At 46.6% G+C, this 24,842-nt stretch overlaps 1 protein-coding gene across 3 annotated transcripts in view; it reads left to right on the top strand.

Moving 5' to 3' along the window:
* LOC115910772 (collagen alpha-1(XXVII) chain-like) overlaps positions 1 to 24,842 on the top strand; it is a 149,035-nt gene that overhangs the window by 41,816 nt on the left and 82,377 nt on the right. For all 3 annotated transcript variants that reach the window (XM_030961168.1, XM_030961167.1, XM_030961169.1), the window contains 8 exons: positions 525 to 578; positions 2,487 to 2,540; positions 7,434 to 7,478; positions 8,318 to 8,371; positions 10,756 to 10,800; positions 13,044 to 13,097; positions 14,282 to 14,326; positions 23,854 to 23,907. In XM_030961168.1, coding sequence (XP_030817028.1) covers positions 525 to 578; positions 2,487 to 2,540; positions 7,434 to 7,478; positions 8,318 to 8,371; positions 10,756 to 10,800; positions 13,044 to 13,097; positions 14,282 to 14,326; positions 23,854 to 23,907 — 405 coding nt within the window. The remainder of the gene's footprint in view (positions 1 to 524; positions 579 to 2,486; positions 2,541 to 7,433; positions 7,479 to 8,317; positions 8,372 to 10,755; positions 10,801 to 13,043; positions 13,098 to 14,281; positions 14,327 to 23,853; positions 23,908 to 24,842) is intronic.

The following is a 24,842-nucleotide window of genomic DNA, read 5'->3' as shown; positions in this document are numbered from 1 at the left end:
ACTGCCACTTAAGGTCAAGTGCTGCTTTCTGCCAGCCTGGGAGCCTCACAATTGCTCTGCCTGTTGGGGGTGTCTAATTAATACAACTTTCTCTGCAGCCTCATCTGTTCCTCACAGTTAAAAAAGCAACAGCATCTAGTGAGTTGTCGAGAGGGACGGTTCAGCCCCAGTAATAGGCTTGGTAATTATTTTTGTGATGGTAGCTGTAGACAAGGAAGGAATTGCAGCTGTCTGGTCTAATAAGTATCAAAAGTCCTGACATTGCTTTCTTCCAGTTATCCTTTCTTTAGCCAATTGAATACTGTCAACTACTATTTAAAACTCAACTCTTTAGCAGCAGCAATCACTCACCAAATCCACCCCCAGCACAACAGCTATTCCAGGCCACTTTAATACATTTGGGATGTCAGGGAAGACTGGGATAAAACAAAATGTTTTTCTAATTTGGAGGCTTGGTGGAAGCAGAACCACATCTGTGGGCTGGGCCCTTGGGTTATGTCACTAATTTAAGTTTTTCATTTCAGGGTCAGAAAGGTGATCCTGGGCTGTCACCTGGAAAAGCTCGCAATGGGCAGAAGGTGAGATGTCACCCCGAGGCCATGGTGGGCTTCCAGAACTGTGCACACACACACAGGGGGTCTGTATGCAGCCACCAGCACCCCAGCTGCTGAGGACTGGGAAATAAGGCTTAGATCTTGGATTCAGGACTGAAGAGAGGTAGCTCTCAATGATCACAGTGCACTGAGGTGCCACCTGGCCACCAGTTTATCCACTTTATCCACAATCTGCAGCCCAGCTGAAGTCCCTGCTGCCACAGGCACGTGGCTGCTTCAGCCAAGTGTTTCAAGTAGCATATCTGAGGTACAGCCACACTCTGGGCATGCAGCTGCAGCAAGAAGGCAATCCCGGGGTAAGGAATAAAAACCTTGGAGGCCAAGGAAAGGATGTTCTTGCTCAGGAGATGAGGAACAGGGGTTTGCCTCATGCTGCAGCCCCATCAGGGTAGAGGTTTCTTGGTGGAGGCTTCTAAGGGATGGACCTTGCTGACAGGTTTCCACCAAGGGCTGCTCAAACCAACACAAAGCTCCCAGCTGGGAAGGAAAGCTGCTTTCTGGGTTTAACAGTTTTTGAGGATCAGAGTTCTGCTAATGCCTTTCAATAAGTTACAACTCCCATTTTTGCTGTTTCACAGCTGAGTAATTTTTACTGAGGCAACAAGCCCTCACAGAATTCTAGAAATGAACAGTAGGGCAATCAGGGCTCCACATCACCTACCTCAATTACCTCTTTCAGTGATGCCTGCACAATCATTGGTTACTCAAGTCCAGGGCAGAAGCCTGGTTCTCTTCCTCTCACCATAAGTCTTGCTATAATTGCACAGCTCATTGAAAGCAGCAGCCATGAGGAGCCTGGGCTCTTCATTTGACACTAGATGCCCTCATAAAGCACAGTGAGGCCACACAACTGCAGGATGGAAGGCAATGCTAGAAAACATTCAGAAGGCTAAGACTGAAATGATGCTTATAACTTAAGGCCATGAGATATCTTCTGAAATTTCTGGTACACTATATTGGAGTGGCATCACTTGGAAATCATCGACCTGCAGGGTCTGGAACTGTTTTCTTGAAGACAATGCTTGGTGTAAAAAAGGGAGAGACCCAGATGACCTTTAGCTTGTGTTAACGAGGCTTTATCCCTGATAGCAGCAATAGGAATAAGGAATTTCCAGCAGGAGTTTGGAGTGATGCCTAATTTTCAAGCTAGATACTGGAAATCTGTTGATTTTCAGTAAGAAGGCACTCCAGGGTTTTTTGATCCTGGTCAGAGGAGGCCAAGTGGGCTCACACAGCCAGTCTGGGTGTTGGAGAGGTCTCACAGCAACGCGCTCACCCGTTCTGTGATGCTTTGGGTTTGCCAGCTGGGATGTGATGCAATCCCTTTTCAGAAGCACAGGCCACTGAGCAAACCCTCCCACCAGCAGCCTGCAAAGGTTCAGTCCATGTCAGACAGACAGGTTAAATAATTATACCACCAGCACCATCCCAACGGGAGCCATGGGCTGAGCCAGTGCAGTAGCAGAGTGTGAGAGCAAATCACAGGATTTGGCAGCAGGTACCTGTTGTTCTTATTGCATTTAAACTCTAAAATTTCCTTGCCTTGGCGATTTCAATGCCTATTGAAAGGCGAATGAAGCATGTGACTGAATGAGATCATTGAGGGGAAAAAAAGCACATTCATTCTGCTTGCAAAGAGCTGGACTCCAGCAGCAGCTGCCATTAATTAACTGGGGTTATTATTTATATGAGCCACTTAATAGAGATGTTGTTTAAATCTACTCTTCTTATCCACTCAGGTTTTGAAGAGTTGTGATTAGAACCAGAAATATCAATAGCTGGGGGCTGGTGTCAGCAAAATAATTGTGGTAACTCCAGTAGGCATAGGGAAAATGTTGCTGCAAACTAATTGAACTTGCTTGCTTCCTACAGGGAGATGTGGGCTTACCTGGTTTAACTGGGTTCCCTGGACCACCTGGTAGAAAGGTAAGAGTGTTCTTTTCTAGTGAATCAGATCAGTAATTTTATTTTAAAATTTTCTTCTATAACTCTGCCTGAAAAATTTAATTTAAAGACCCGGGATCCTTAGAGCCTTATGCCTGTTCAGCAGGTGTATAACCTGGGGAGATGGGCTGAAGCAGCTGCTGAAGACTGTGTTAGAGTATGAAATGAAATTCTGGGTACAGAACTCTGTTCCTTCTTTGTATTCCTCATCCCTCTGCACCCTGACACTGGGTGCTCCTCAGCAAGCTCAGTTTAGGCCTCGTGCAGCCAGTGCATTTCTAAAGGGATCTGCAACCAACAGCAATACTCAAAACATGGATTCAGAACAGTGCTGGCATCCCAAGGAAACCACAGCTGTCTATCCTGGTAAAGCACATTTCAAGAACATATCTGTGTTCCTTCCCTCTTTATTTTGCTTGGAGACTGTCAACACTGTTCAGGTTTTGCTTTATTTGCTTCCATATTGATGCTTCAACACCATTAACATCCCAAACACATTCATGCCTAGAAAAGGGTATGTAGGGATAAATCACAAGCTCCATCCCTGTTTTCCTGAGGCAGCAGGGTGTGTTTCTATCCATGCATTCAAGCCTTCACAGCAATACCTGAGCCATCCATACCTGGAGCTCAGATCTTTCATATATCAAGGACATTTCAGCTGAGTTTCCAGCTCCAGGCTGTGTTGGTAGGTTGGTTTCTTTTTTTGGGAAGCTGGGCCTGTTGCAGGGAGCTGAGTGGGGCTCAGTGGCCATAACTCCCTCTCCCAGCAAGCCAATACTGCCACAGCTAACCTGAACAGTTAAAATCAGCATCTTGTTTCCATCACTTCATCAGTCAATGGGCCATTGACCATACACTGTTGCTCAGGTCAATTAGCTGCACACAAACACCTCCTCTGGTATGTTTTAAGACTCCAAAGAGAGAGAGAAGGTGTGGAGGAGGCTGAAAGGAGCCCTCCCTCTCCACCATTATTTGTTGTATGCTTCATACTAGAACCAAATTGCCAAGAGGAGGGGCTGAGTTTATTTTTCTACTCCAAGGCTGGTCATGCTTGGGGTGCTGTGTGGAGTAGGAGCAATTGAGTGATTAATTATAGATCTTTTGCTGTCACAAACAAGTTCTAACTAATAGGGTGCAAAGAATACCATTTTCCTGGTGTAACAGCTCATAAAACAAAACCTTGTGGTTACGATCAGCAAAATGCAATGTCAGGAGTGCAAGAACTCATAGTGGAAAAAGCAGAGAAGGAATAGGAGATTGAACAAACATTCCCAAGTCCAGCACATGGCCTTCACATCTGATCTTAACTCCCCCAGGACAGGGTAAAAGCAGGGATATGCTTCTGTTTCTTCAAGTAATGAACAAGTTGGATGTTGAAATTTTTCCTTTGGTGCAGCTTAAAAACACCTCCCAGTAGCACTAGTCTGGCAGTGGGTTTGGTGTAACCTGGCTTTTATTAGCATCTTGCATTAAGAAAAAATTTACAGCTGTTGGAGAAATGTTTGGAAAATTCTTTTTTTTTTTTTTTTCAATCTGGGTTGCCTGCTGGCATTGTCCCAGTGAAAATACACTGCTGCTTGGCTGAGGGTGGGCAACATATCTTGGCTACTGGAAAACAGCAATGCCTTGGAAGTGGACATCCCTCCTCTCACTCCATGGAAGTGCTGCAAAAAGGGCTCTGAGGGCTTTGATCAGAGAATACCACGTAGAAACCTTCAAATGGATAAAATATTTCACCAGAAGAAACAAAATGCATTTCCCACTAAATGAAACCACTGTCTCAGCAGCGTGAGCTGGAGCCACAACCAGCAGTGTGTGGTTTTGGACAGTGTGGCTCAGTCCTCAGTGCCTGCCTTGGGAATGCTGACAGACTTGGATTGGGCTTGCAGGATTGGAAAGGCTGATCTCAGAGCACCCCTGAAGCTGTTTTAGCTCCACACATCTACAAGTACATGAGACTGCCTTAGGAGCAGCAGGTGTATTTCTCATCCTCTCCACACGGAGCAATTGATGCTTCTGCAGACCAGGAAGGGTGGCAGGATTTGGATGTCCCCTCTGGTGCCTATGAGGTATCTGTGGCCTTTGCCTTTTGGTTTGGGGCTGCAGACCCCAGCTGCCTTGGAGACAGATCTCAGCAGAGCAGCATCATTGCTCCAGAGGAGAAAACAGCAGCAGTGAGAGAGGCAAAGCTTCACTGGAGTCAGGGAGCAAAGACAGAGCTGGGAAGTGGTCAGAGCTTCAAAACATCCTGTATGCAGGTCTCATACCCTGGCCCCTTAATTCTTCACATTTCCTACCAAAGTGCAGGATGATCCCTTTAGCTAGGAGAGAGTGGATTATAAATATCATCACAGATGAGTAAATCCTTCACTGGAGTGCAATTTCCTTTCCAAATCACAGCCCTTTGTGTGGAGTGCCCTGTAATCATCATGAAGTATCTGGATAAAAGAGCAAATGCAGTTGTTTTCATACCCTCTGCCCTGTCATTTTAGTGCTATTTGAAGAGGATTTTAGCAGGTAAATACTTTCACACAAAGCTGTAACATACACAAGCTTTCCTGGTTTTCCTTCATTGTAATTCACCTGAGGCAGAAATAACTGGGGTATATTGTGAAGAAATACATGTTTGAAACCCTCCAGAGCCCAGAATATGTTGTGAGGAGGATATTTAATAGAACATAACAGTAGCACATAACAGTGCCTATATAGTTAAGAACATAACATATTTAACCTAATTGCCATTCACTTACCACTACAGAATTGGTGCAAAATTTAGTTCAGGAAGTTCTTTGAGCATCTCAAGGCACCATCATGCAACCACTTACTTTGGGTGGGCATTGCAGGCTCAAAACATCCATCCTGCAGAAATCCAGCTGGAGCAGAATGGTTCAGAGCAGCCAAGCCAGGCACATATTTCTTATCAGTGGAAAAGTAAGGTATTGTTAAGCTTGGTGCTCCATTTGTCTAGAGACAAGGCAGCTCCTGCTGCAGACTGGAAGAACTGGGCAGAGGTCCCAGGAGAAAACCCCATGGAAATCTAAATTTCAGGGAATGGCTGGGGATGCTGAACTCAGGGATGTTTCTGTTGGAAGCTCTCACCTTCAGGCCAGACACCCAAGCAGGGTGGAGCATCCTCCCTCCTCTCTGTGAGCCTCTGTCAGGGAGCCAGGGAGAGGATGAGCAGGGGAGGATTTCATGGGGCAGATTCCTGCAGAGGGGCAGGGAATCCTGTGTGCTACTCCAAGAACTTCCAGTGAGGAGTCTCTGACTGAAATGTCCTCACAGCATTTGGAGAAACAACCCTCAAGGTGGTTCCACCAAGGGTTTTTCAGGGCAGCCTTGTCAGAAGGTGCAGCTCTGTCCAGAGCCATGGCATATCAGCAAAGCCAAGCAGGAGAGACCTGATGAGAAGGGAATCAGCATCACTGCAGGCCAGACTGTCTGAAATAACAAAGCAGGAGGAATGCAAAGGGGAGAGGGCAGTGGCCAGCATGGCTGGGAGCATTGCACACCCTGCCAGCAAAGGCTCAGGCTGCAGGTCTGGAATGGCCCGTGGGAAGAATAAAAAAGCTGTTAAGCAGAGGTGTGGGCCTGGGAGCAGAAACAGTCCTGGGTTTGTGTGGAGAGTGGAGCCAAAGGCCAAGTGCTTGGTCACCCCTGTGACTGGTGATGGCTTCCAGAGCAGGGACACTCCCTGTGGGCTTCACAGACAGATGAGGTGTGCTGGAGCCCTGGCCAGCACGGGTGAGTGGCAGGGACTGAGGGGCAAGTAGTTGTAACCCAAGCTTGAAAGCAATTTGTTATTTCTTTAGTATTTGTTCAGGGACTCTTCCATGTTTATTTCTTTTCTCTCCCATTTGTTTCAAGTTAAATTTTCTGCTTTTTTTTTTTTTTAATCTTGCTACTAGCCCAGCTAAACAGTCATCTCTGTAACTGAGTTCAATCTCCTGATCTGCTTCTCTTGATGGAAGCTTGTTTTAAACAGCTGAAGCAAGATAATAAAGAAGAGGGAAAAAATCTGAACTGTCCATCACATAAAAAATTCACTCTGTTTGAAGGGAGCTCTAGGTAAATCTAGGAGAAAGCAAACTCCCTTTAAGACACACAGTGCTCAGTCTGCAGTCAAACAGGCTGCCCTTGTCCTGCTCCAGTGTCTGCATCCCCCCAAAAAATGAAATATTGACAAACTGCAGCAGGATTATGAAAGGCCTGTGAGAATGATTTGAAGCCTGAAACACTTGCCAGTAAGCAAGGTGGATTAAGAAACTCATTCTAATTAATTCAGCAGAGAGAGCAGGTTGGGAGGCAGCTTGCTCACCAATTTTGGTAGCTTCATAATGAAGCACTCTGGATCTTGTAATAATTAGATTAGAAAAGCTGGAAGCTGGACAAGTTCAAGGTAGAAAAATTGGAGTTTCCTGTGGCAGTAAATGGTTGTTTTGGTGTTTCCTGTGGCATTTCAAAGTCTAAAGCAAAAGTAAGAGCTCTGAAGCACAAGTGGCTCGTGTTGCTGTGGTCCCCAGTGTGCCCAAAGCCAACATTTCATTCTGTGGTTTCCTGAGGATTAAGGGCAACCGCGCTCAAGGTGTAGATCACAAATAGATCTGAGCGTGGAGACCACTCCAAATGTGTTCATGGAGCAATTCCTTCTGGAGTATTCACCACCCCAGACCACAGCAGGGCACATCAGCAGGTTTGGGTGGTGCAAGCACTAAGCAGCCTGATAAAAGTTTTCATGATTGTGTAATGCTTTCTAAAATCCTGCTTCTCCTCAGAACTTTAGTCCCACCTGCAAAGAGAAGTAGAAACCAAACCCAGATTATTGTACTACATTTTTGTTTCTTAGTAGTCATCTCTTCCATCCTCTTTTGACAGGGATATAAAGGCTACCCTGGACCACCAGGTCACCCTGGAGACCAGGTGAGTTTTCCCACTTCCCAACAGGGGAGCTTTGAGGAGGGATGGATTTGCTGGCTGTGATGCTGGTTTGGCTCTGGTGCAGCTGCTCCCAAGGCAGCTGGGCATGCACCAGGATCTGGGCACACACACAGACCCAGCATCCATGGCATGGTGGGAGGAGGCTGCCTTGGACTTTCTACATATAATTTCTAATTTTTACTGCTCAACCACGCTAAGTTTACTTGGGGGAAGAAAAGCCAGCTCACCATCTTACTCCTTCATTTGTCTTTTTACATTAATTTCACCAGGACTTTACTAACCACACCGTGCTGAGTATATGTGATTCCCTTCCCAAAGCCCATTCCCCCCCTCCCCTTTTCTTCTCCCCCCTCTCTATTTGGTTAAGTTTGATGTTTGCAATGCAGTAAAAAAAAAAAAAAAAAAAAAGGCAATGAATAGCAGGCCCTGTTAGCAATGATGTTAAAGGATATTATACATGAATCCATTTAGTTTTGAAGAATTTTGGCAGTGCTTTCCCACCAGCAAAACGGTTCCATATGCCAGATATAGATGCAGCCTTACACCTTCTCTTAGTGTCCTTGTTCCAGATTCTCTGCTGCTTTCCCCCAAATGGAGGGAGAAGGAGAAACAGCAGCACTTGCTCAATGCATGGATCCTGTTGACTTGGCTTCCCTGTGTTTTCCCCCTCATTAATTAACATCATTATCTACCCTTAATATTGTTTTCTTCTCAATAAATGTCCATCAGGTTAATCCGCTCCACAATGATTCAGCTAAAAACACTTCCCAAGCTGGACATTCACCTGACTTTTTGTGCCTTTTCTTTTTTTCTCTCCAAAGGGTGAACGGGGACCAGCTGGAAGTCCAGGTGCCAAAGGTTATCCTGGCAGGCAGGTGCAGTAAATCTCATCGTGCTGTGCACAGAGTAGGGATTTGGGTGTGCAGGTAGATAAAGACATGCCCCACTAAGGACAGTGCAGTCCTCTAGAAAATGTTGGTATATTTGAATATTTGATCTCTGAATATTTTCCTCCTGCTCTCCTCAAAATGTTGTAGCAATAACACAGTCTTTCAACTCCGAAATGTTGTTAGAAAGTATTTTGTGCCTATGATAGATAAAAGCTGAATTTCTACAGCAAATTATGGCAGATTTTTCTTCAGTAAAACAGCAGGGAAAAAACAGAACAGCAGAGCACAGAAAGACACATGCAAGCTGCTAACCCTTCTTTTCTAAGCATATTTTGCATCTAATGTTGTACAAGTTAGAAAACTAGGATGGAAAAAGGTGTATTTATTATTGGAGGAGGGGATTTAGAAGAACTCCTATTAATAAAATGCACTGGCATAAATCTATGTATACACACACAATGTTATGCATGAACTGTAAATATATATATATATATATAAATCATATTTGCACCTTCAAAAATTATAATGAAAGACAATCAAGTCATTGTTCTCATGCTGAAAAAAATTACACAAAGACAACTTTAGGAATGAAGGAGTGTGCATGGGGAAATGGATGAAGATTGGACACTTTGTTGTCCTACTGACGGAAGATGCTGAGGGGTGTAAAGGAAACAGGAGAATTTGCAAGATCCTAAAAAATGGAATCTCTTGGAGGACAGAACACCCAGCCCTATAACATTTTGTGGTGAAGTGAGTTTGTTAGGGTTTTCTAAAATGGACACATTTAATGTTGGATTCAGCCATGTTTATCTGTAAGCCAAGAGACCAGGCAGATGTCAGAGATCCCAAATGCTCTGTCCTGAGTCTTTCAGACGTATCATGAATTTGGATGTGAATTTTTTATACAGATGTGTAGGTTATTGGATTAAATGTGAACTAGACCTGCAGAACAAGTCTGCATCTCTCTCCTTCAGACTGTCAATAAAGCATGACCCATTTTAAATTGAAAATTAAACTGATACCTTGCTTAGCCCACTGGAGAGTGCAGATGGCAGAACTGGATGGGAGCTTTATGCACCTGACTAAATGCTCCATTCATACTCTGAAAGGCTCTTAGAGCTGAGCATGCCAGAGTCTCCTAGGTGTGAATGTGTGTTAGATGGCTAATAAGAAGAGGTCCAAGAGATTTTGGACATACAAGGTTAATGAATGCTGTTCAGCAATTCAGCCCATCAGATAAGCAGGATGAAATCTGTGCCTTGACATTCAAAGAACAAATCTGCCTTCTTAAAAACATGGTTTGGGTCAGGAAAGTGACTTTTTTAATTTTTTAAGGCAGCTTTTTTTCAGCCTATCTGAATACTGTGTGTATCCTGCATTGGGGCTGTTTACTTTACAGAGATTTTACTACTTGTTACTCCTGTCAGCTGTGCTGGCTCTGCAGCCATGGGAGAGAGTGCTTGGCTCAGGTTTGGTTTGTGCATCACAGGCAGGATTGTAACTTCACCCCGATGCCTGAAATCTTTGGCAATGATGCAGGAGCCAGGAAAGAGCACAACCCAACCTTCACATCCCAGGCTGAGCCAGCAGTGCTGCCAGCTGAACAAAATATGGACTTAGCTTTTTTTTTTCATTCCCCCAGAAAAATCCCATCAAAATTTGGAACTTGAAAAAATAATTGATCTGGAAACTTGCTAGAAGGCAATAAGCCTGAAAAATTATTCTGCATTTTTGCACTTTTCTTCTTTGCAGTATTTTGAGTGAGCAGCATTAGGCATAGAATTAGAATGGGGAATTAATTTTCAATTCTTTCCATAGCTGATGCTGCAAAGGGTTAGAGATATCACAGTACCTGCATTGCTAAGTGAATTTCTGGGCTGTAGGAATTTCTCATTGCACCAGTGTTCCCTAAGCAGGTATTGGAATACATTTGCTATGCATGTGTTTGCTCAGGCAGGAAGATGAGTGGAGAGCTGTTGGGCACAGAGCATCACTGTGCCTCGCATCCCAAGTGTAACACAACCTCTGGGCACCCCACTGCATCAGCCCTTGTGGTCTTTATCCTCAGAAATCTCAAATTCAGCCCCAGGGAAGGCTCACTGTGTGCAGCAGTCTCAGGTTCTGCTAAATCCCAGCTCCCCAACAATGGCAGATCTGTTATTTGTATTATTTGGTCTTTTTTTCTCCTTTGTTGATACTCCTTGGATGCTTAAAGCAAAACCTTAAAGCAGAACCATGCAGCACTTAAAGCTTTGAGAAGCACTTAAAGCAGAACCATGCAGGGATGGTGCTTGGGGGGTTGGCATTGCTTGTTGTTTTAAATTAAAGCTTGTCCACATTTGTCTTTGTTTTTTCCCCTTCTGTTCTAGGGTTTACCTGGCCCCATAGGGGAATCTGGCCCAAAAGGCACTCGGGTAAGCAACCTTTCATTTGCCTTTTCTCTGCTTGTTTTTATCAAAGACTTCTCAAGAAACTTTAGACTTGATTCTGCAATTCTGAAGCTGGTTGCTTTAATTTGTTGGGTTTGGGGGATTTGAACCATGCACTGTTAAGTTTTTTTAATTAAACATGGAATGTACCTTGATCAAAGTCCCCCAGTAGTGCTGATGATAAAGTCAGCCCCTTCAGAGCTCACATTGCAGGGGAGGAAAGAATGGCTTACAAATTCCTATCAAAGCCTGCAAGCCCCATGTCCCAAAGGCCTCTTTAGTTTCAATCAGTGTGGTTCAGCAGACTTTAACCACGCTGAGTATGGGCTCATCTGGGCACAGGCCTGGTTTGGGAGTGGTTTATATCATTATGAACAACAGCAAGCCAGCATCTTGAAGCCATGTGCAAATACAAACAATATCTCTGTTCTGTCTGGTTTTGCTCACCAGAAATAATTGCTGGGGTTTTATTCTCACTGCAAAGGATTCTTTTTTTATTACTACTTAAGGCTCTTGTTAATCACATTTTGTTCTTTTCCTGCAATTATAAATTCACAATGAGATCCTAACCCAATAAATCCCCACTTCTCTAGCACGTGATACTTTCTCTATATGCAGTAAATTCAAGCAGCTGGCTTTCATCACTGGGAAAACTGCAAGGAATAAACAAATGCTGACCCTGTAGCTAGCAGTATTCCTGAGCTGGGAAGGGAGAGGGCACGTTCAGTTCCTGCAGAAGAGAAAAATCTGAGACTCACCCCACTTCTGCAAGGGCTGAAGTTTTCTCTGGGGCATCTCTTCACTGCCCTGACCAGGACCTTGTGTAATTATCAGGTGGTAGATGTGCAGAATGTAAAATTTGGAAGTTATTCTCTATTTTGCACCCCTGAGTGGTGAGGACTGAAATATGTATAAATACCCAAGGAAGCCCTTTCTTAGTTCAACCACAGTAAATCAGAATTGGGTGCTAAGGTAAGAAATGTGCATTTTGTGGTTTAAGTGAGCCAGCTCTGGATTCTTCTTCATCCTCCACCTTTACTTTTTCCTTCTTCAGGAAAAGTTTGGGAGTTATGTGGTTTCTTTTATGACTCAGGAGGCAAAGGCAGACAGGATCACTCTAATGTAGCATTATTTCCCAGCTAGGTGTTGTCCCTAAAGGAAACACAACCCACAGGGAGCAATGGACTGGTGAAAACGTTTGGTGGGGTTGGCAGGTAGAGATTTAGCAATGATGGAGAAAGAAAGATGAGAGAAAAGCAGTGTTAGCACTTGGCTCCTGTAACAGTGAGGTGCCACGGAGGGGGCTCCCTGCTGAAATTCACTTCCTCTGGATTTGGCATGCTTGGCACCAGTGGGGCCTTTGCAGAGGCCCAGCACACAAGGTGACTTTGTCCAGGCTGCTGAGCAAAGGGATTAAACACAAGGCTGCCATTGTGGCAAGGGAAGGGAAACACTGTGTTTTATGCAGCGTGTCTTGTCTCAGCAGGGCCCCAAGGCCACAGAGAAACCTGGAAACACAAGGTTTTCTGATGAGTGTGGAAGCAGCAGGTTTTATGTGAAATGTGCTGGTGCAAAGGTGGTTTCCCCGTAGTGTGGGTGTGCAAGTTGAGCCTCACATCAATGCCCCAAGCCTGAAATGTCAGGTTCAGCCTCTCCCAGCCCATGCAGGGCCTTCAGTGCTTGGGATGATGAAAACCTTTGCACAAGGTCTTGGTGGTGCAGGGACAGGCTTTGGGCAGAGCCAGGACTCACTGCAGGGTGGTGGCAGCCCTGAAAAAGGGGGGTTTGCCTCAGAAGGGGCTGCAGTGTGTGACCACCAGGTGACAGAAGACAGACAGAAAGGGCTTGTACAACAGGACAGCTGGAAATGAGTGTCAAAAGCAAAGAAAGAGACAAAAGGAGGTGTAGGTCTGTGGATTACCTCTGCTAACCTCGAACCAAGCTCCATTTCCCTCAGGTACACTTAGAGCCAGCCCAGGTAAGGTTTCTTCTGGCTGTCCTCTTGCTGCCTGGAGTCCTCCTGATCCCTGGTGTGAGGGTATGTGCCCTTGGACTACATCGTGGAAGCCAGCACCATGCAGTCCATGGGCATATACACTTGCCTCAAGGTTTATTTCATCACGGCTGCCGCTGACCAGCGCTGGAGGCTGCTCTGCTCTTCAGGAAGCACAGACTGACTGCTGCTAATGGAGAAATGTGTTTGACTGCTTGTTTCCTCTTTTCTTTAGGGCTATATTGGTCTCCCAGGATTATTTGGCCTACCAGGAGCCGATGGAGAACGAGTGAGTATTTTGTGAAGAAAACCTCGGTGTGTTGGTTGAATGCAGTTCTTCAGAGCCTGATGTAACCTTCTCTATCCCTGCTCCCTGAGGAAGGAGGCAAGCATGCCTATTGCTTACCTATCCCTTCTTTAGTCTCTTCCTACCCTTGAATGAGGACCTGTGTCCCTGTATAAGGCTGATGTTCAGCTGTTCAGGCTTCAAGCAGGGCCATCAGACCTTGCTGTTGACTACAGAGGAGTTTTTCTATATTCTCCTTCACTTAAAACCTGCCTTCCCTCTCCCCCTTGCCAGTTCATCTTAGTGAGGTGGGGCAGGGTGAGGAGAATGTCCATGGAGATTCCCTGCTCCCACGGGAATCCCCTCCCAGCCACGCTGCCTCAGCACTTTGTGTGCCTGACTGGAGGTGTTTGGAAAGAGCCTGGCTCTTGGAAGGGACAGTGCTGAGCCTTCTAAAAATGGCTTTATTTCCAGTTGCATTGAATTGGGCAGTCAAGCCTGGGGCTGTGAGTGGGCAGCTATGCCTGTGCCCTCTCTTTCTCCCATCCTTTTCATCGTGCCTTCCCCCAGCCCAAATTTCCAGAGCTTTACAGGTCATCCCTTGCTTTTCCACTCTCCATCTCCACATCCTTCCACCTGCCTGATCTCTCCCCCTTCTCCCCACTAGAAGAGCTCCTAAAAAGATCCCTGGAAGACGACCAGTGTTTGATTCCAGCCTTTCCTCCCTCAAAATGCAATCCCCAGAAAGCAGAGAGGCCGCGGGACCATGTGGGAGTGTGCCTGCCTGGGAGGGGCCTGCCCCGCGCTCTGGCCACGCTGATTTAATGCTTGTAGAACTAAATAAGAAACACAAACACGAGTTCTGCAGCGAGTGCCTCAGCAGTGGCCCTCATTTGGTTCCAGACCAGTAGCTTAATGACTGCTCCTGCTAAGCCCAGCCCCAGCCTGGGGATGCTGCCTGCGCGTGGCCTCGGCAGGCCGCAGTTAATGGGTGAAGGTTAATTGTCTTCTGCTCTCGCAGCCCACTGCAAGTAGCTGACATTTTGATTCCCAAACAATGCCGCAGTCATTAGCCTGTTTTGCATTCTCCTTTCTCTTCTCATTTTGCTTTGTATTGTTGGTTGGCTGTTTGATTTCTCAACCAGAACTTTTTTTTTTTTCTCTCTCTCTGTGTTTTTTCCTTGCAGGGGATCCCTGGAGTTCCTGGGAAGAGGGGCAAGATGGGTAGGCCGGTAAAGTTTTTCCTCGTCTATTATGCAGACCTTGTTGAATGAAACTGGAAACAAGACATTTGGCTTTTGGCTGGGTCCTTTTATATCTTCAAACAAACCTTTCCATGTCTGTCTTCTCAAGCAGGAAGAAAACCAAAGATAGAGATATTGCTCTCTTCCTTTCTTCCATGCTCTTCTCAATTCACAGGCATTATTGCTCTTTTCCCATGCTCCCTTGGATCTTACACTTCTCAGATTTTCTTCTACAACATCCATACCAGATCTTCTGCAAGCTGCTGGTTGCACCAGAAACCTCTGTGATGAATAAGTGCAGGGTCCGTGGTGTAACCATGACTCGCTGGCCAGGGCAAAACAAACACAGCAACTGTTGTTAGGTGCAGGGGCTCTGCTCTCTGCTCTCTCTGCACAGAGCACGCTGCAGGCTCAAAGCCTTCCAGCTGTTGGCTGGCCAGGATTTGTAATCTTCCAGGCAAGGGTTTCAGTCTGGCGGTCAGTGCTATGAGCAAGGGGCTCCCCTGAGATCAGCAGGGAATCTCTCAGCTGTGGAGGCATTCAGGCTGGGATCTAGGGAAGGGATTAAATGGCTACACGTGAGCACCTTTGTTCTGCTTGGCTCCTTCAGAGGGCTCTGGCTCCATCCCTGGTTTATGATATCAGGTTTAATAGGAAATCTTGAATGGGCCGATGCTGACGATTTGAACTTCCCAGCGTGAACAGAAAGATTAAGTGACATCCACAGTTATTCAGGAAGTCTCTGGGAGAAATGGAAAGCACAAACCAGCTGACCTGATTCTCTTCCCAACACTTATCTCCTGGCCACCGCTGCCTCCCAGCTGCCTTGGGGTTTTTGTGAGCCTTCTGGGATTTCTCTGGTCTCTCCCATCCCTGCTCCCTTAGATTTGCTGGTGTGGCTGCTGTTCCTCTGCTGTCTCCGTGTTGTCATTGCAGCAGGGAGCTCTTGCAAGCCCTTTTTAGCTGCCTTCAGAGCTGGTGAATGCTCTGGGAGGAGGAAGGAGTTGGTATCACACATATTTCTGTGCCTAGCTTTGTTTGGGATGAGAGCTGGCAGTGGATCAGTGCTCAGCCGAGGAGGAGCTGGGGGCTGGGGGAGGTTGCATGTGACACCGTGGGCCTCTGAGAATGATGTAAGAGGGAATTATTAAAATAGAGGAACTGGACATGAGTCAGAGCTTGAAATCCTTCCAGGGAAGTAAAGTTTTGCAGAGCTGTGAGGGACATGGTGAGTCTGTCGTGGAAACAGCTGACTCCACCTCCCCCTGCCCGACAGCGATGCAGGAGGCCAGTACATCCCAAAATATGGGCCATGGAGAGGGAGAGGGCTGAGGGCAGATTTATGGTTGGAGTCCAGTGCACAAAGGAGGCTAAAATAACAGGAGGCTGTACATCTCTGGATCTGCCTGGTTTAGAGGTGGGCTGGGGGCTGGAGCTGATACAGCTTAAACCTTCAGTCTTGCCAGTGCAGTGGCTGAAAAATATGTCTTTTTATGGTGATTTTTGTGGATTTTCATGGTGTTCAGCTGAGCAGCTGGGAAAAGAAAAATTATAAAAACAAGACCCCATCGGGGTGCTGAGGGAAGGAATGAGAGAAGGTGTTGATGGCTTGTCTTGCCATGCAGAGACAATATGCCAGTCCTGGTTCAGCTTTGGGAAGGAGCTGTGCTGCCACTGTAGGAAATGACTCATAGGAAGAGAGTAGGAGATAGAACTAGCTCAAGGAACACCAAGCTGTTCTTGTGCTGTGGGAGATGGGTAGCCACAATCAGGAATGTCTGCACTGCAGATTGTATTAAACTTCAAATGGAGTGGAATATTTTCAGAAGTTCTTAAGCTCTGCTAGAGGAAAAGATTTAAAGGCAAAATTTCAGGAAATATATCCAAAGAGCTTTGAGCTCTTTTTTGGTTCATCTTTGGTTTTGATGTGTGCTTATATCTCTCTTTTTCACATAGAGTGTTCATACTGCACCAGCTGTGCTAATTTTTATCTATGATTTTTCGCTTACAATCTTTTTGTTAGTAGTATTCTTTTAAAAGAGATAGAAAGGAAGGAGGAGAAATTTAATTCAAAGACATACTTAGTAATTTTGAGGTTCGTCTGAGGTCTGTTCACAAGTCAGTTAAACACAACTTAGGTTTCCTTACATTTTTCTAAGAACCCAGTGGTGCTGCTGGTCATGTGCTCAGAGCCTCACCATGCAAACACCTTGTGAAAGAAAAGCCCTGGCTTTCTTTCCACAGAACAGCACAGGATCAGACCCTCCCCAGGGCGGGGAGGATTTGGTAACAGCAGCACGAGCCAGCCATGAACACCACGAGCAGATATTTCTGTCTCTGTGCTCATCGTTCTGGTCTCTCCCCATGACACACACAGTGTCACACAAGCTGCTTGGCTCTTCCAGCTCTGTGCAAACCAGGGACAGCACTGTCTTTGGAGAGCTCTCCTTGGAGCTCAGCAGCTGAAGCTTAGTGTGGAAATGCCAAGGATGACAGCTCATGTCTCAAGGAGGAGGTGCCGTAAAAAGGCACATGGATTTGGAGTCACAGGGATCAGCATGGGAGTGAGTCCAGCGGGGTCCCTGCCCTCTGTTACACAGTGTGAGAGCTGGCAGCCACTGGAACCAGCCTCAGAGTTTGCTGGGAGCAGCACCAGTGCAGTGACAGGCTGCTGGAGCTGCCCACAGGCAGGATCCCCTCTCCAGCTCTCACAGGGAGAGGCACCTTCTCACCAAGCTCTTTTCCATGTGTGCTCTCTTCTTCTGTGGTGCCTTATCATGCATTAACTCCTGCCTCCAGTGAGCACCTATTGGTTTTTCCTTCATCTGATGAGCTGTCAGAAGGTCACAGGGTACCCCTGCCCTCCCCACCAGCATGAGCAGGCTCTTGCATCCTATGAAAAGGCATCAATTGTCTCTGGATAGCCAAAAGCAGGGCTGCCTCTGGGTCAGGAAGGTTTCATTTTGTAGCCTCCCAACCTTTTGATGGAGGGCTGAGATAGATCCATCCTTGGACAGATCCAATGTCATCCTGAGATAGATCCATCCGTTGGATAGATCCAATGTCAGAGCCTGGGGTTTGCCAAGGTTCACATCCCAGCTGCTGTCCATGCACACAGTGGGAGCCAGGCTCTGCCATGGGTCTGCAGGGGCTGGCATGGCCACAGACCACTGACAAAACAAATGCTGCTTCTCTCTGTAAGGACTAAGGTGATAAACATCTCCTCTCTTGCTCCAGTCTTTTCTCTGCTTTGGGTACAGCTGAGCCCCTTCCTTGAGTGAGTGAGCTAAGAGTCTCCTGCACCACATGAGCACTTGGGAAACTGGTAACAGCATTTCATGGTACTCTCAAGTGTGGCCAGCCAAAGCCAGTAGAGAAATGAGTGGGCTGAAGAGCTGTGTGCAGGTAAATCCAGAAGATGAGCCTCAGGAGGGAGCACAGAGGGTCTGTAGGAGCTGATGGACAGGACTGGGTAGTGCTGTCTTGTGCCAGTACCCCAGCATTGCACAAAATATTTGGTGTCTTGTTCAGGAACTGATTAATTTAAAAACAGAATATGCTTTTAATCATTCTGTTTGCATGAAAAGTCCAGTGGAGGTCCTGAAAACCAGCCATGAACAAGGCTCCTCTTTTAATGAGAGAGTTTTAGCCCATGGATCAGATGTTTCCTGTTAGCCATTTAAGCAAATTCTTTGCTTTTTTTTTTTCTTTGTTAACCTGAATTTTTAAAATAGATGTGGTTTGAGCAATCAGTGACTTTTTTTAATGCTGAAGTTGGACACTGGAGCTGGGCAGCTGGTCTGGTCTCTCCACCCCTCTTGGCCTGGTTCACCACTCTGAAATGCAGGCCTGAGCCCAGAGCAAATGTCACCATCTCTTTTTGGCCTGAGCTGTGTTCCACACGTCTGGAGTTTCCCAAATCTCTGTGGTGAGATGCTTGCATGGTTATTTCTCACATGTTCCTATGTCCATGATTACACCATCCATATAACCTGGAGAGGTGGACAATATCAGTATGTATTTCATATTTTTAAGAATGGGCAAAACAAGGTACTGAAAACACAGGGAAAAAGTGCCAAGAGCTACAACTTCCACTGAAAGAAAAGAAACAATCCCAAAGATTTTTTTTTCCCAAGAATGCTCCGAAGTGACTTGTCCATGATCATTCAGAAATTTCATGAGGACCTGAACCAAGGTCTTCCAGGCATCTTTAATCCTTCAGGGGAAAGCTCATTCATAAATCAAGATCAAAAATTATTCTCCTTAGAAAATATAAGGAAAAATAATGCAATTGTCACCTATGAGTCTGAAAGCATTTTGAGCCCTAAAGCTGCTTGACTGCCTTGGGTAGGAGGCTGCTTGGTTTGGCAATGTTGGCCATAGATAAGGAGGAGCAGTGGCAGGCTCAGTGCTCTCTGGCATTAGACCAACGTGTCTGTGCACTGGTAACTCAGTTAGAGCTCTGCAGAGCAGGAAAAGATCCTGTACCAGTGGGAAAGGAATGGAGCAGGAGCGTGGAGGGGCTGGCATTTCACTGGAGTGATGTTGGGCTGGAGGGGCTTCAAGAAATTTTTCTTGTGCTGCTCCTGCTGTACTCCCACAGCTGGAGGGACAGTTTGGTTTAAAAATGCCCTGAAATCTTTGTCCCAGGAGGTGACACGGAGCTGTGAAGTCTCCTGGGGGTGAGAGCAAAGCTTCCTTTGAGGTGGCAGAGGAGCAGAGCTGCAGCACTACCCCCCTCCATTCCCACATCTCCCTCTCTGCAGGGATGAGAGCTGCCTGGACCCAGGGGAGGGCAGAGGGCGCCGTGTGGCTGTTGAGGCACAGCAGGAGCACAGGGTCTGCCAGGCTCCCTTTGGGGTGGCTCCTGCTGGGGCTGAGCCTCCCCCCTGCCCCCTGTGGAGGGGCTCACTCTGCTCCCCACACCAGGAATTCTCTCAGAGGTGTGAGCTGCCAACAAAAGCTACACTTGTTTGTTTTATTCTCCTTCTTTTTTCCAGTGAAGGCTTTCTCTCACCCTCAGCCCCGCTTCTCCACCACCTTTTTTTTTCCTTTTTCCTTACTTAAATTATTTGACTTGCAAGTTCTGTCCCTGGGGAGGCTCCTGGGCAGTGATTCACCTGGCCAGAGCCAACTGGCAAATAGAGACTTTTGCAGACAAGACAGGAGGGCTGGTTGGTTTGAGCAGCTTCACCTTCAGCCAACAGGAAAATAAAATCCTATTTTTGGAGAACGATTCTGTTGGCATGAAGAGCTGCCAGGATTCTTCAGAGCAGCAGCTGCCAGACTGCCTCCCTTACTCCTTCAGGGAAAGTGCTTTAAACTGAATCAGATGTTGTACACACACAACACACCCAGCCACACGTGAGCACCTGAGAGGGCTTTGGGGGAGCAAAGGGCACCGTGTGTGTCACCAGCCCCTGCTCCTTGGGGACAGCTGCTCCCAGGGACAAGGGACAAGGAGCTGCCCTGACAGGAGCAGTGCTTTGGCTGACAGCAGCCAGCAGAAAGGGCAGGCTGCTCTGTTTGCTTTGAGCAGTGGAAGAAAGGAAGGGGAGGTGGAGGGGGATGTAATCCCCTGATGCAAGAGGAGCTGGTTCCAGTGTCTGTCTAGGTCTGGTTGTTCTCAGCAGGAGTCTCCTGCTCTGTGAAAGGATGCCCTTTGCAGGGAGCGGGGATGAAAAGGAATTAAGGCACTATTGGAACATCTCAAAGATAGAGACTGTTACTGCTTCAGCTGCAGACTCCTCAGTGTAACCTGGGATAAATCAGTTTGTATCTCTGTGTCTCAGTTCACAAATTGTGAACCCCTGTAAAGCTCTGCTTGGGCTGGGGACAGGGGAGCACAGGGGCACCCAGAGGTTGTTGGTGCAAAGCATCTGCCTGTGTGCTCTCTCTCCAGCTCCTCACCTTGCTTCCTTCATTGAACTTCTCCTTCAGACAATGTGAAATCCATTCAGCTGGATGTTTTCCCCTACCTCCTCTCTGAATTTCCCAGCTGTCAGATAGAGCCAAAAGTTTTGTCATACCTGACTGGAGCGCTGTGGAGGAGCACCCTGCTGGCTCCTGGCCAGCACAACTTGTTAATCGAGCATTTTCTCCCTACTTCTGCTGCCGTTTGCCATTCCCTTCCCTGTCCTGGCCCTTCTCTGTCCATCCTGTCCCTTCCACAGAGTGGGCTCTGTATTTTTCACTGGGGTGTTTACCTTTGCTGTCCCAAATCTTAAGCATAATTTCCAGGGACTAGTTTTTCTGAAAAAAAAACCAAAAAACAAAACCAAAAAACAAACAAAAAAAACACAAAAAAAAACAAAAAAAAAAAAGGCAAAAGCAGAAAAAAAATAAACCTGTAAAATGATGGATTTTCTGTACTAAAACCCTTTCTGCACTCACAGGAGACTCTGAATCTGCTGGGTTCTTTAATCTCTTTCAAAAGCCTCCTGAAATGGGCTGCCAGTTGTGACCCTGCTGTCTGCCAGCACCATAAAATGAGCTTCCTGCCCCATGTGTTCTCCCTCAGTCTGGGCTCCTCAGGCTGTTGGAGCAGAGCATGGGAGAGCAGAGGTGTCACTGCTTGGGGGAGTGAAACCAGGGGGGATAACAGAGTCTGCTTGTAACTTCTGGGCTGCTTGTTTTAGTGGAATAGTGCTAGTTCTGTTCCTGGGGAACATCTCTCTCCTTTAGGCTCAGGCAGGAGAGGCACCAAAAAAATAGCTTTTACAGACGTGTGAGATGCAATAAATTAGGACACTGTGGTCACTGGAACTGTTATTGTGGTTTAAACTGCTACTGCTTACCCCATGGAAACAAAGTGCTTTCCTTTTCATTAGGGGCTTAAAAGATTGATAGTTTCCTGCTGTGCAAGAGTTGTGCTGGGACAGCTTTCACAACCTGGTTTGGGTCTTTGCAGACTGCATGAAGGCTGAAAAATCCTTCTCCATGCCGCAGCCACCAGCCTTAGCCTCATTTAAAGTGCAAAAAAACCTGTGCTAAGCTCGACTTCTGAGCTAGGGTACCTAGGGTTAGTTGAATTGAAGCTGCTCTTTGCATTTGTCTCCTCCTTTGGGTTTGTTTTACTGTTTGGGCCAAAATGTACCAGGGGGCATTTAGGGGGACACCATTCACCATCCCAGCAATGGGTGAGCGGGGCTGGGGCTGCTTGTGCCAGCAGTGCAGATGATGTGTTAAGGGCAAAAAAGGTGTTGGCCCGGATGGGGCTTTGACGCTGAGCATTGTCCTGGGCCTGTTCTGCTTTTCTTCTCAGTTTCCTCCCACTCTGACCCTTTTCCATACCATTTTGAGGGCTGGCAGAGCCCCGAGCTCTGTGGGCATTCACAGCCTGCTGTGAACAGGTTTTATTGCTGAATCTCTTCATTGCTGGGGGATATTGGCCAAGTGGCCTCAGGTGCTCAGCTCCACCTTCCAAACACAGGAATAATCTGGATATTTGGAGATCTAGTGCTAGAAAACTTTTGTAAATGTAGACTTCTATTAACTCTATCACCAAGTGCCTCAAATTTCCTGTGTTTAGGCAGCAAGGTTAATGCTGGAAACTGAGGCATAAAAAAAGAGTGAAACACATGTGCAAAACATATGCATTTAAATAGTTCCTTATCTGAGTTCTTTTATTCTGGCACAGGAGCACATTGTTTATGTCACACTGCAACAGTTTTGAACCAAATTCAGACAATGCTGTTTTAGTCTGGAGCAAGCATTCCCCTAGCTGATATTATGCTGCTGTAGCAATATTGTTTTCATTGTGCCATTCAAAATAGTAAAATCCCTGTGTTGGGAAGAGCTCAGCTCCACAGCAGACACCTCAGCAGCCACAGGGCCAGGCTGCAGCTCAGTGGCACCCATGGCTCTCTGAGGAAGGAAGGGGAGATGGGGGAATGCTGAATTCTCAGCACTGTAAGTACAGTATCAGTTTGTGCACACTCATATTTTCCTTGGCAAGCCACATGACTGTAAACAGCAAAATATTCTGGCAATCTTTTTTTTTTTTTTTCTGTCTTGCCTGAGCAATGAGTTTTCCCTGCACATCTCTCTTCTGATCTGATTGATTCAGCATGTAGCAGAGTTATTTTTCTCCTTTTTTCATTAACGAAAATTGTAGGCCCCCCTGCCTTCTTGTTATATTTGACATCTTTGTCTCTAGATGGCAGAAGGCTGTTTCCAGTGGTTGCTTACCACAGCCTCTTGGCATGTGCACAGGCCTCAGGGATGTAGTGCCTAGCTGGAGAAAGGCAGACAACTTTCCTGTTCTCAATGATTCCCACAAAATAGAAGTGTTGAATCCAAGCAAGCAATAGCTCATGTCAGTTCAGTCCTTCATGCTGTAGGGAATTGGGACAGAAGAGCTGAAATGCTGGCTCTGAGATCAGCAGCAGAATTTCTGTTGACTTAAACAGGTCTCCCATCTCTCACCTTGGATTTTACCAAGCAACTTTTTATCTTTTCTGTTCACCAGGAGTTGTAAACCCCCAAAAGTCAAGGGAGGTCTTGGATGACAGTTTCCCAGTGTAGTTTTCCTGCTCTGTCTGCTGTGATCATTTCAGTTTTCATTGTTGCTGATGGGTTTCCCGATAAGCATTGTCACCATTGGCTGTTGCATTCCACTTCCGTCAGATTTGTTTTCCCAGTGTTTGTAGCATGAAGGGAAGCAGGCAGGAGTGGACAGCATCCTCTCCCTTTCTTTTTCTTTTCTGTCTCTTAAGCTCTCAGGTGTTCCAGAACATGCCCATGTTGTCCTGGTGAGCAGAGAAGAGGATAAAGCACTTTTACTTTGACTCCCAGTTCGAGCTCTTCCTGTGGGAGACCGAGCATGGCAGGGCAGGGAAGAGAAATCTGCTTTGGGATCTGCTTGTGGCAGGGAACTGGGGGCTTAGAGGAGCACAGGGTCTGTCCAAGAGTGAGAGAGAACGTGTCCCAGCACCGTGTTCTGGCTCTGGCTCAGCACCTCCCCTCCCTTCTCTACAATTGTCTGAAGTCTTCCAAACTTGTCTCGGATATAATGAGATGAATCTTCTTTTGTGGTGACTTTTTCCTGTAGTAAACATGGCCTTTCACAGCCCTGGGGTGTGGGCTGGGATGAGTTTGGAAGCATTTGCTCCTCTGGCAAGCTGAAAGGGAGTGAATTCACCAGGCATCTCCCATCAGCTCCATTAAGCATCTGCATGGGCTCCAAGAGGCTTTGTGCTCTCCAGCTATCCTGAGAGGAGGGGGTGCTCTTCAAAGAGTCCTGTTAGCAGACAGCACTAAATAATTCAGACTGACAATCCATTTTTAATACAGTCCCTGCAGTGAGTCTGTGAATCAGGGGTTTTGGCCTTGCTGAGCTGTGCTGGTGTGGCAGGAGTGGTTTGGATGGGCACAGGCAGGCTGGTTGTCCCACATGTCCCCGTGTTCTGCTGCTTCCCAAAGTGCTGCACGGGGTGCAAGGGGAGTGGTTGTAACTGACTGTCTGCACCAGGGAGCCTCAGTAACTGACATTCATGTTTGCCTCCCCTTCTCAGGGTTTTCCTGGGAATTTTGGAGAACGAGGACCTCCAGGCATCGATGGGAACCCTGTAAGTTCACAAGTTTTCCTTTCTTTTTTTCTTTTGCAGTAGACAGCACACTGTACTGCATCATGCTAGGTTTTTTTTAACCTTTGTGCAGCTACTGGCTGGTTTTGTCCCTTCTGAAAAAAAAAATGTACATCCCTGCCCTGCTGAAAATTCCTGTGTTGGTTCCTGTAACTGTCAGGTCATTTGCCATCAGTTTTCTGTCTCCATCTCTTGCCTTCCCTGCACCTCAGTCATGACAGGTACCTTCTTATCCAGAAGGTGTGGCAAAGAGAAAATAAAGAGAAAAAGGGCAAGGATGTTGCTCTGGCAGAGTAGGCAGTGTTGGACCATGTTGTCCATACCACAGGGTACAGATTCCCTGCTCCAGTGTCTGGGAGCACTGAGGGACAGAATCCACAGCCCAAGCTCAGCCAGCCCTGGGGCTGCATGGGGAGTAAAGTCTCCAGTCTCCTCAGTTCTTGCCCTTCAGTCTTCATCTGACCCCTGCTGCCTTCCTAAGGGTGGGATGTGTCTCCTGGGGATCGGGTCAGGATGGTCACCGAGGTCATTTAAGCAGCTGGGTGCTGATAAAGTTCAATTTGCTCTGCTCTTGTAGCACTAAACTGTGGGGATGTGCTGTGTTTGCCACTGCTCACAGAACATGTCCTCGTGGTTTGCAGCAGTTCTCAGATGTATTAATTATCCTAAATTATTTTCTGAATGACTTTGTTGGTTCTCCCCGAATTAGCATGTGAGCAGCACTGATTCATCTTTGAAATTCCTGCTGCCTTGGTTATTCACACATAATCACCGTGCTGCTCTGGGGTTTGAGGGGATGATTTGTGTGAAGTAACCCACTCCACATGTGCCTGCAAGCTCCCATTTGTCATGTATGCAGCATAAAAGTTATTTTCACAACAGACTCCAATCACCAAGCCAAGCTCAGCTACAGCTCC

This window comes from Camarhynchus parvulus, chromosome 17, assembly GCF_901933205.1.
Source record: "Camarhynchus parvulus chromosome 17, STF_HiC, whole genome shotgun sequence".
NCBI lineage: Eukaryota > Metazoa > Chordata > Aves > Passeriformes > Thraupidae > Camarhynchus > Camarhynchus parvulus.
The sequence above is the reverse complement of the archived record's forward strand: the minus strand, read 5'-3'. Positions and strand labels throughout refer to the sequence as shown.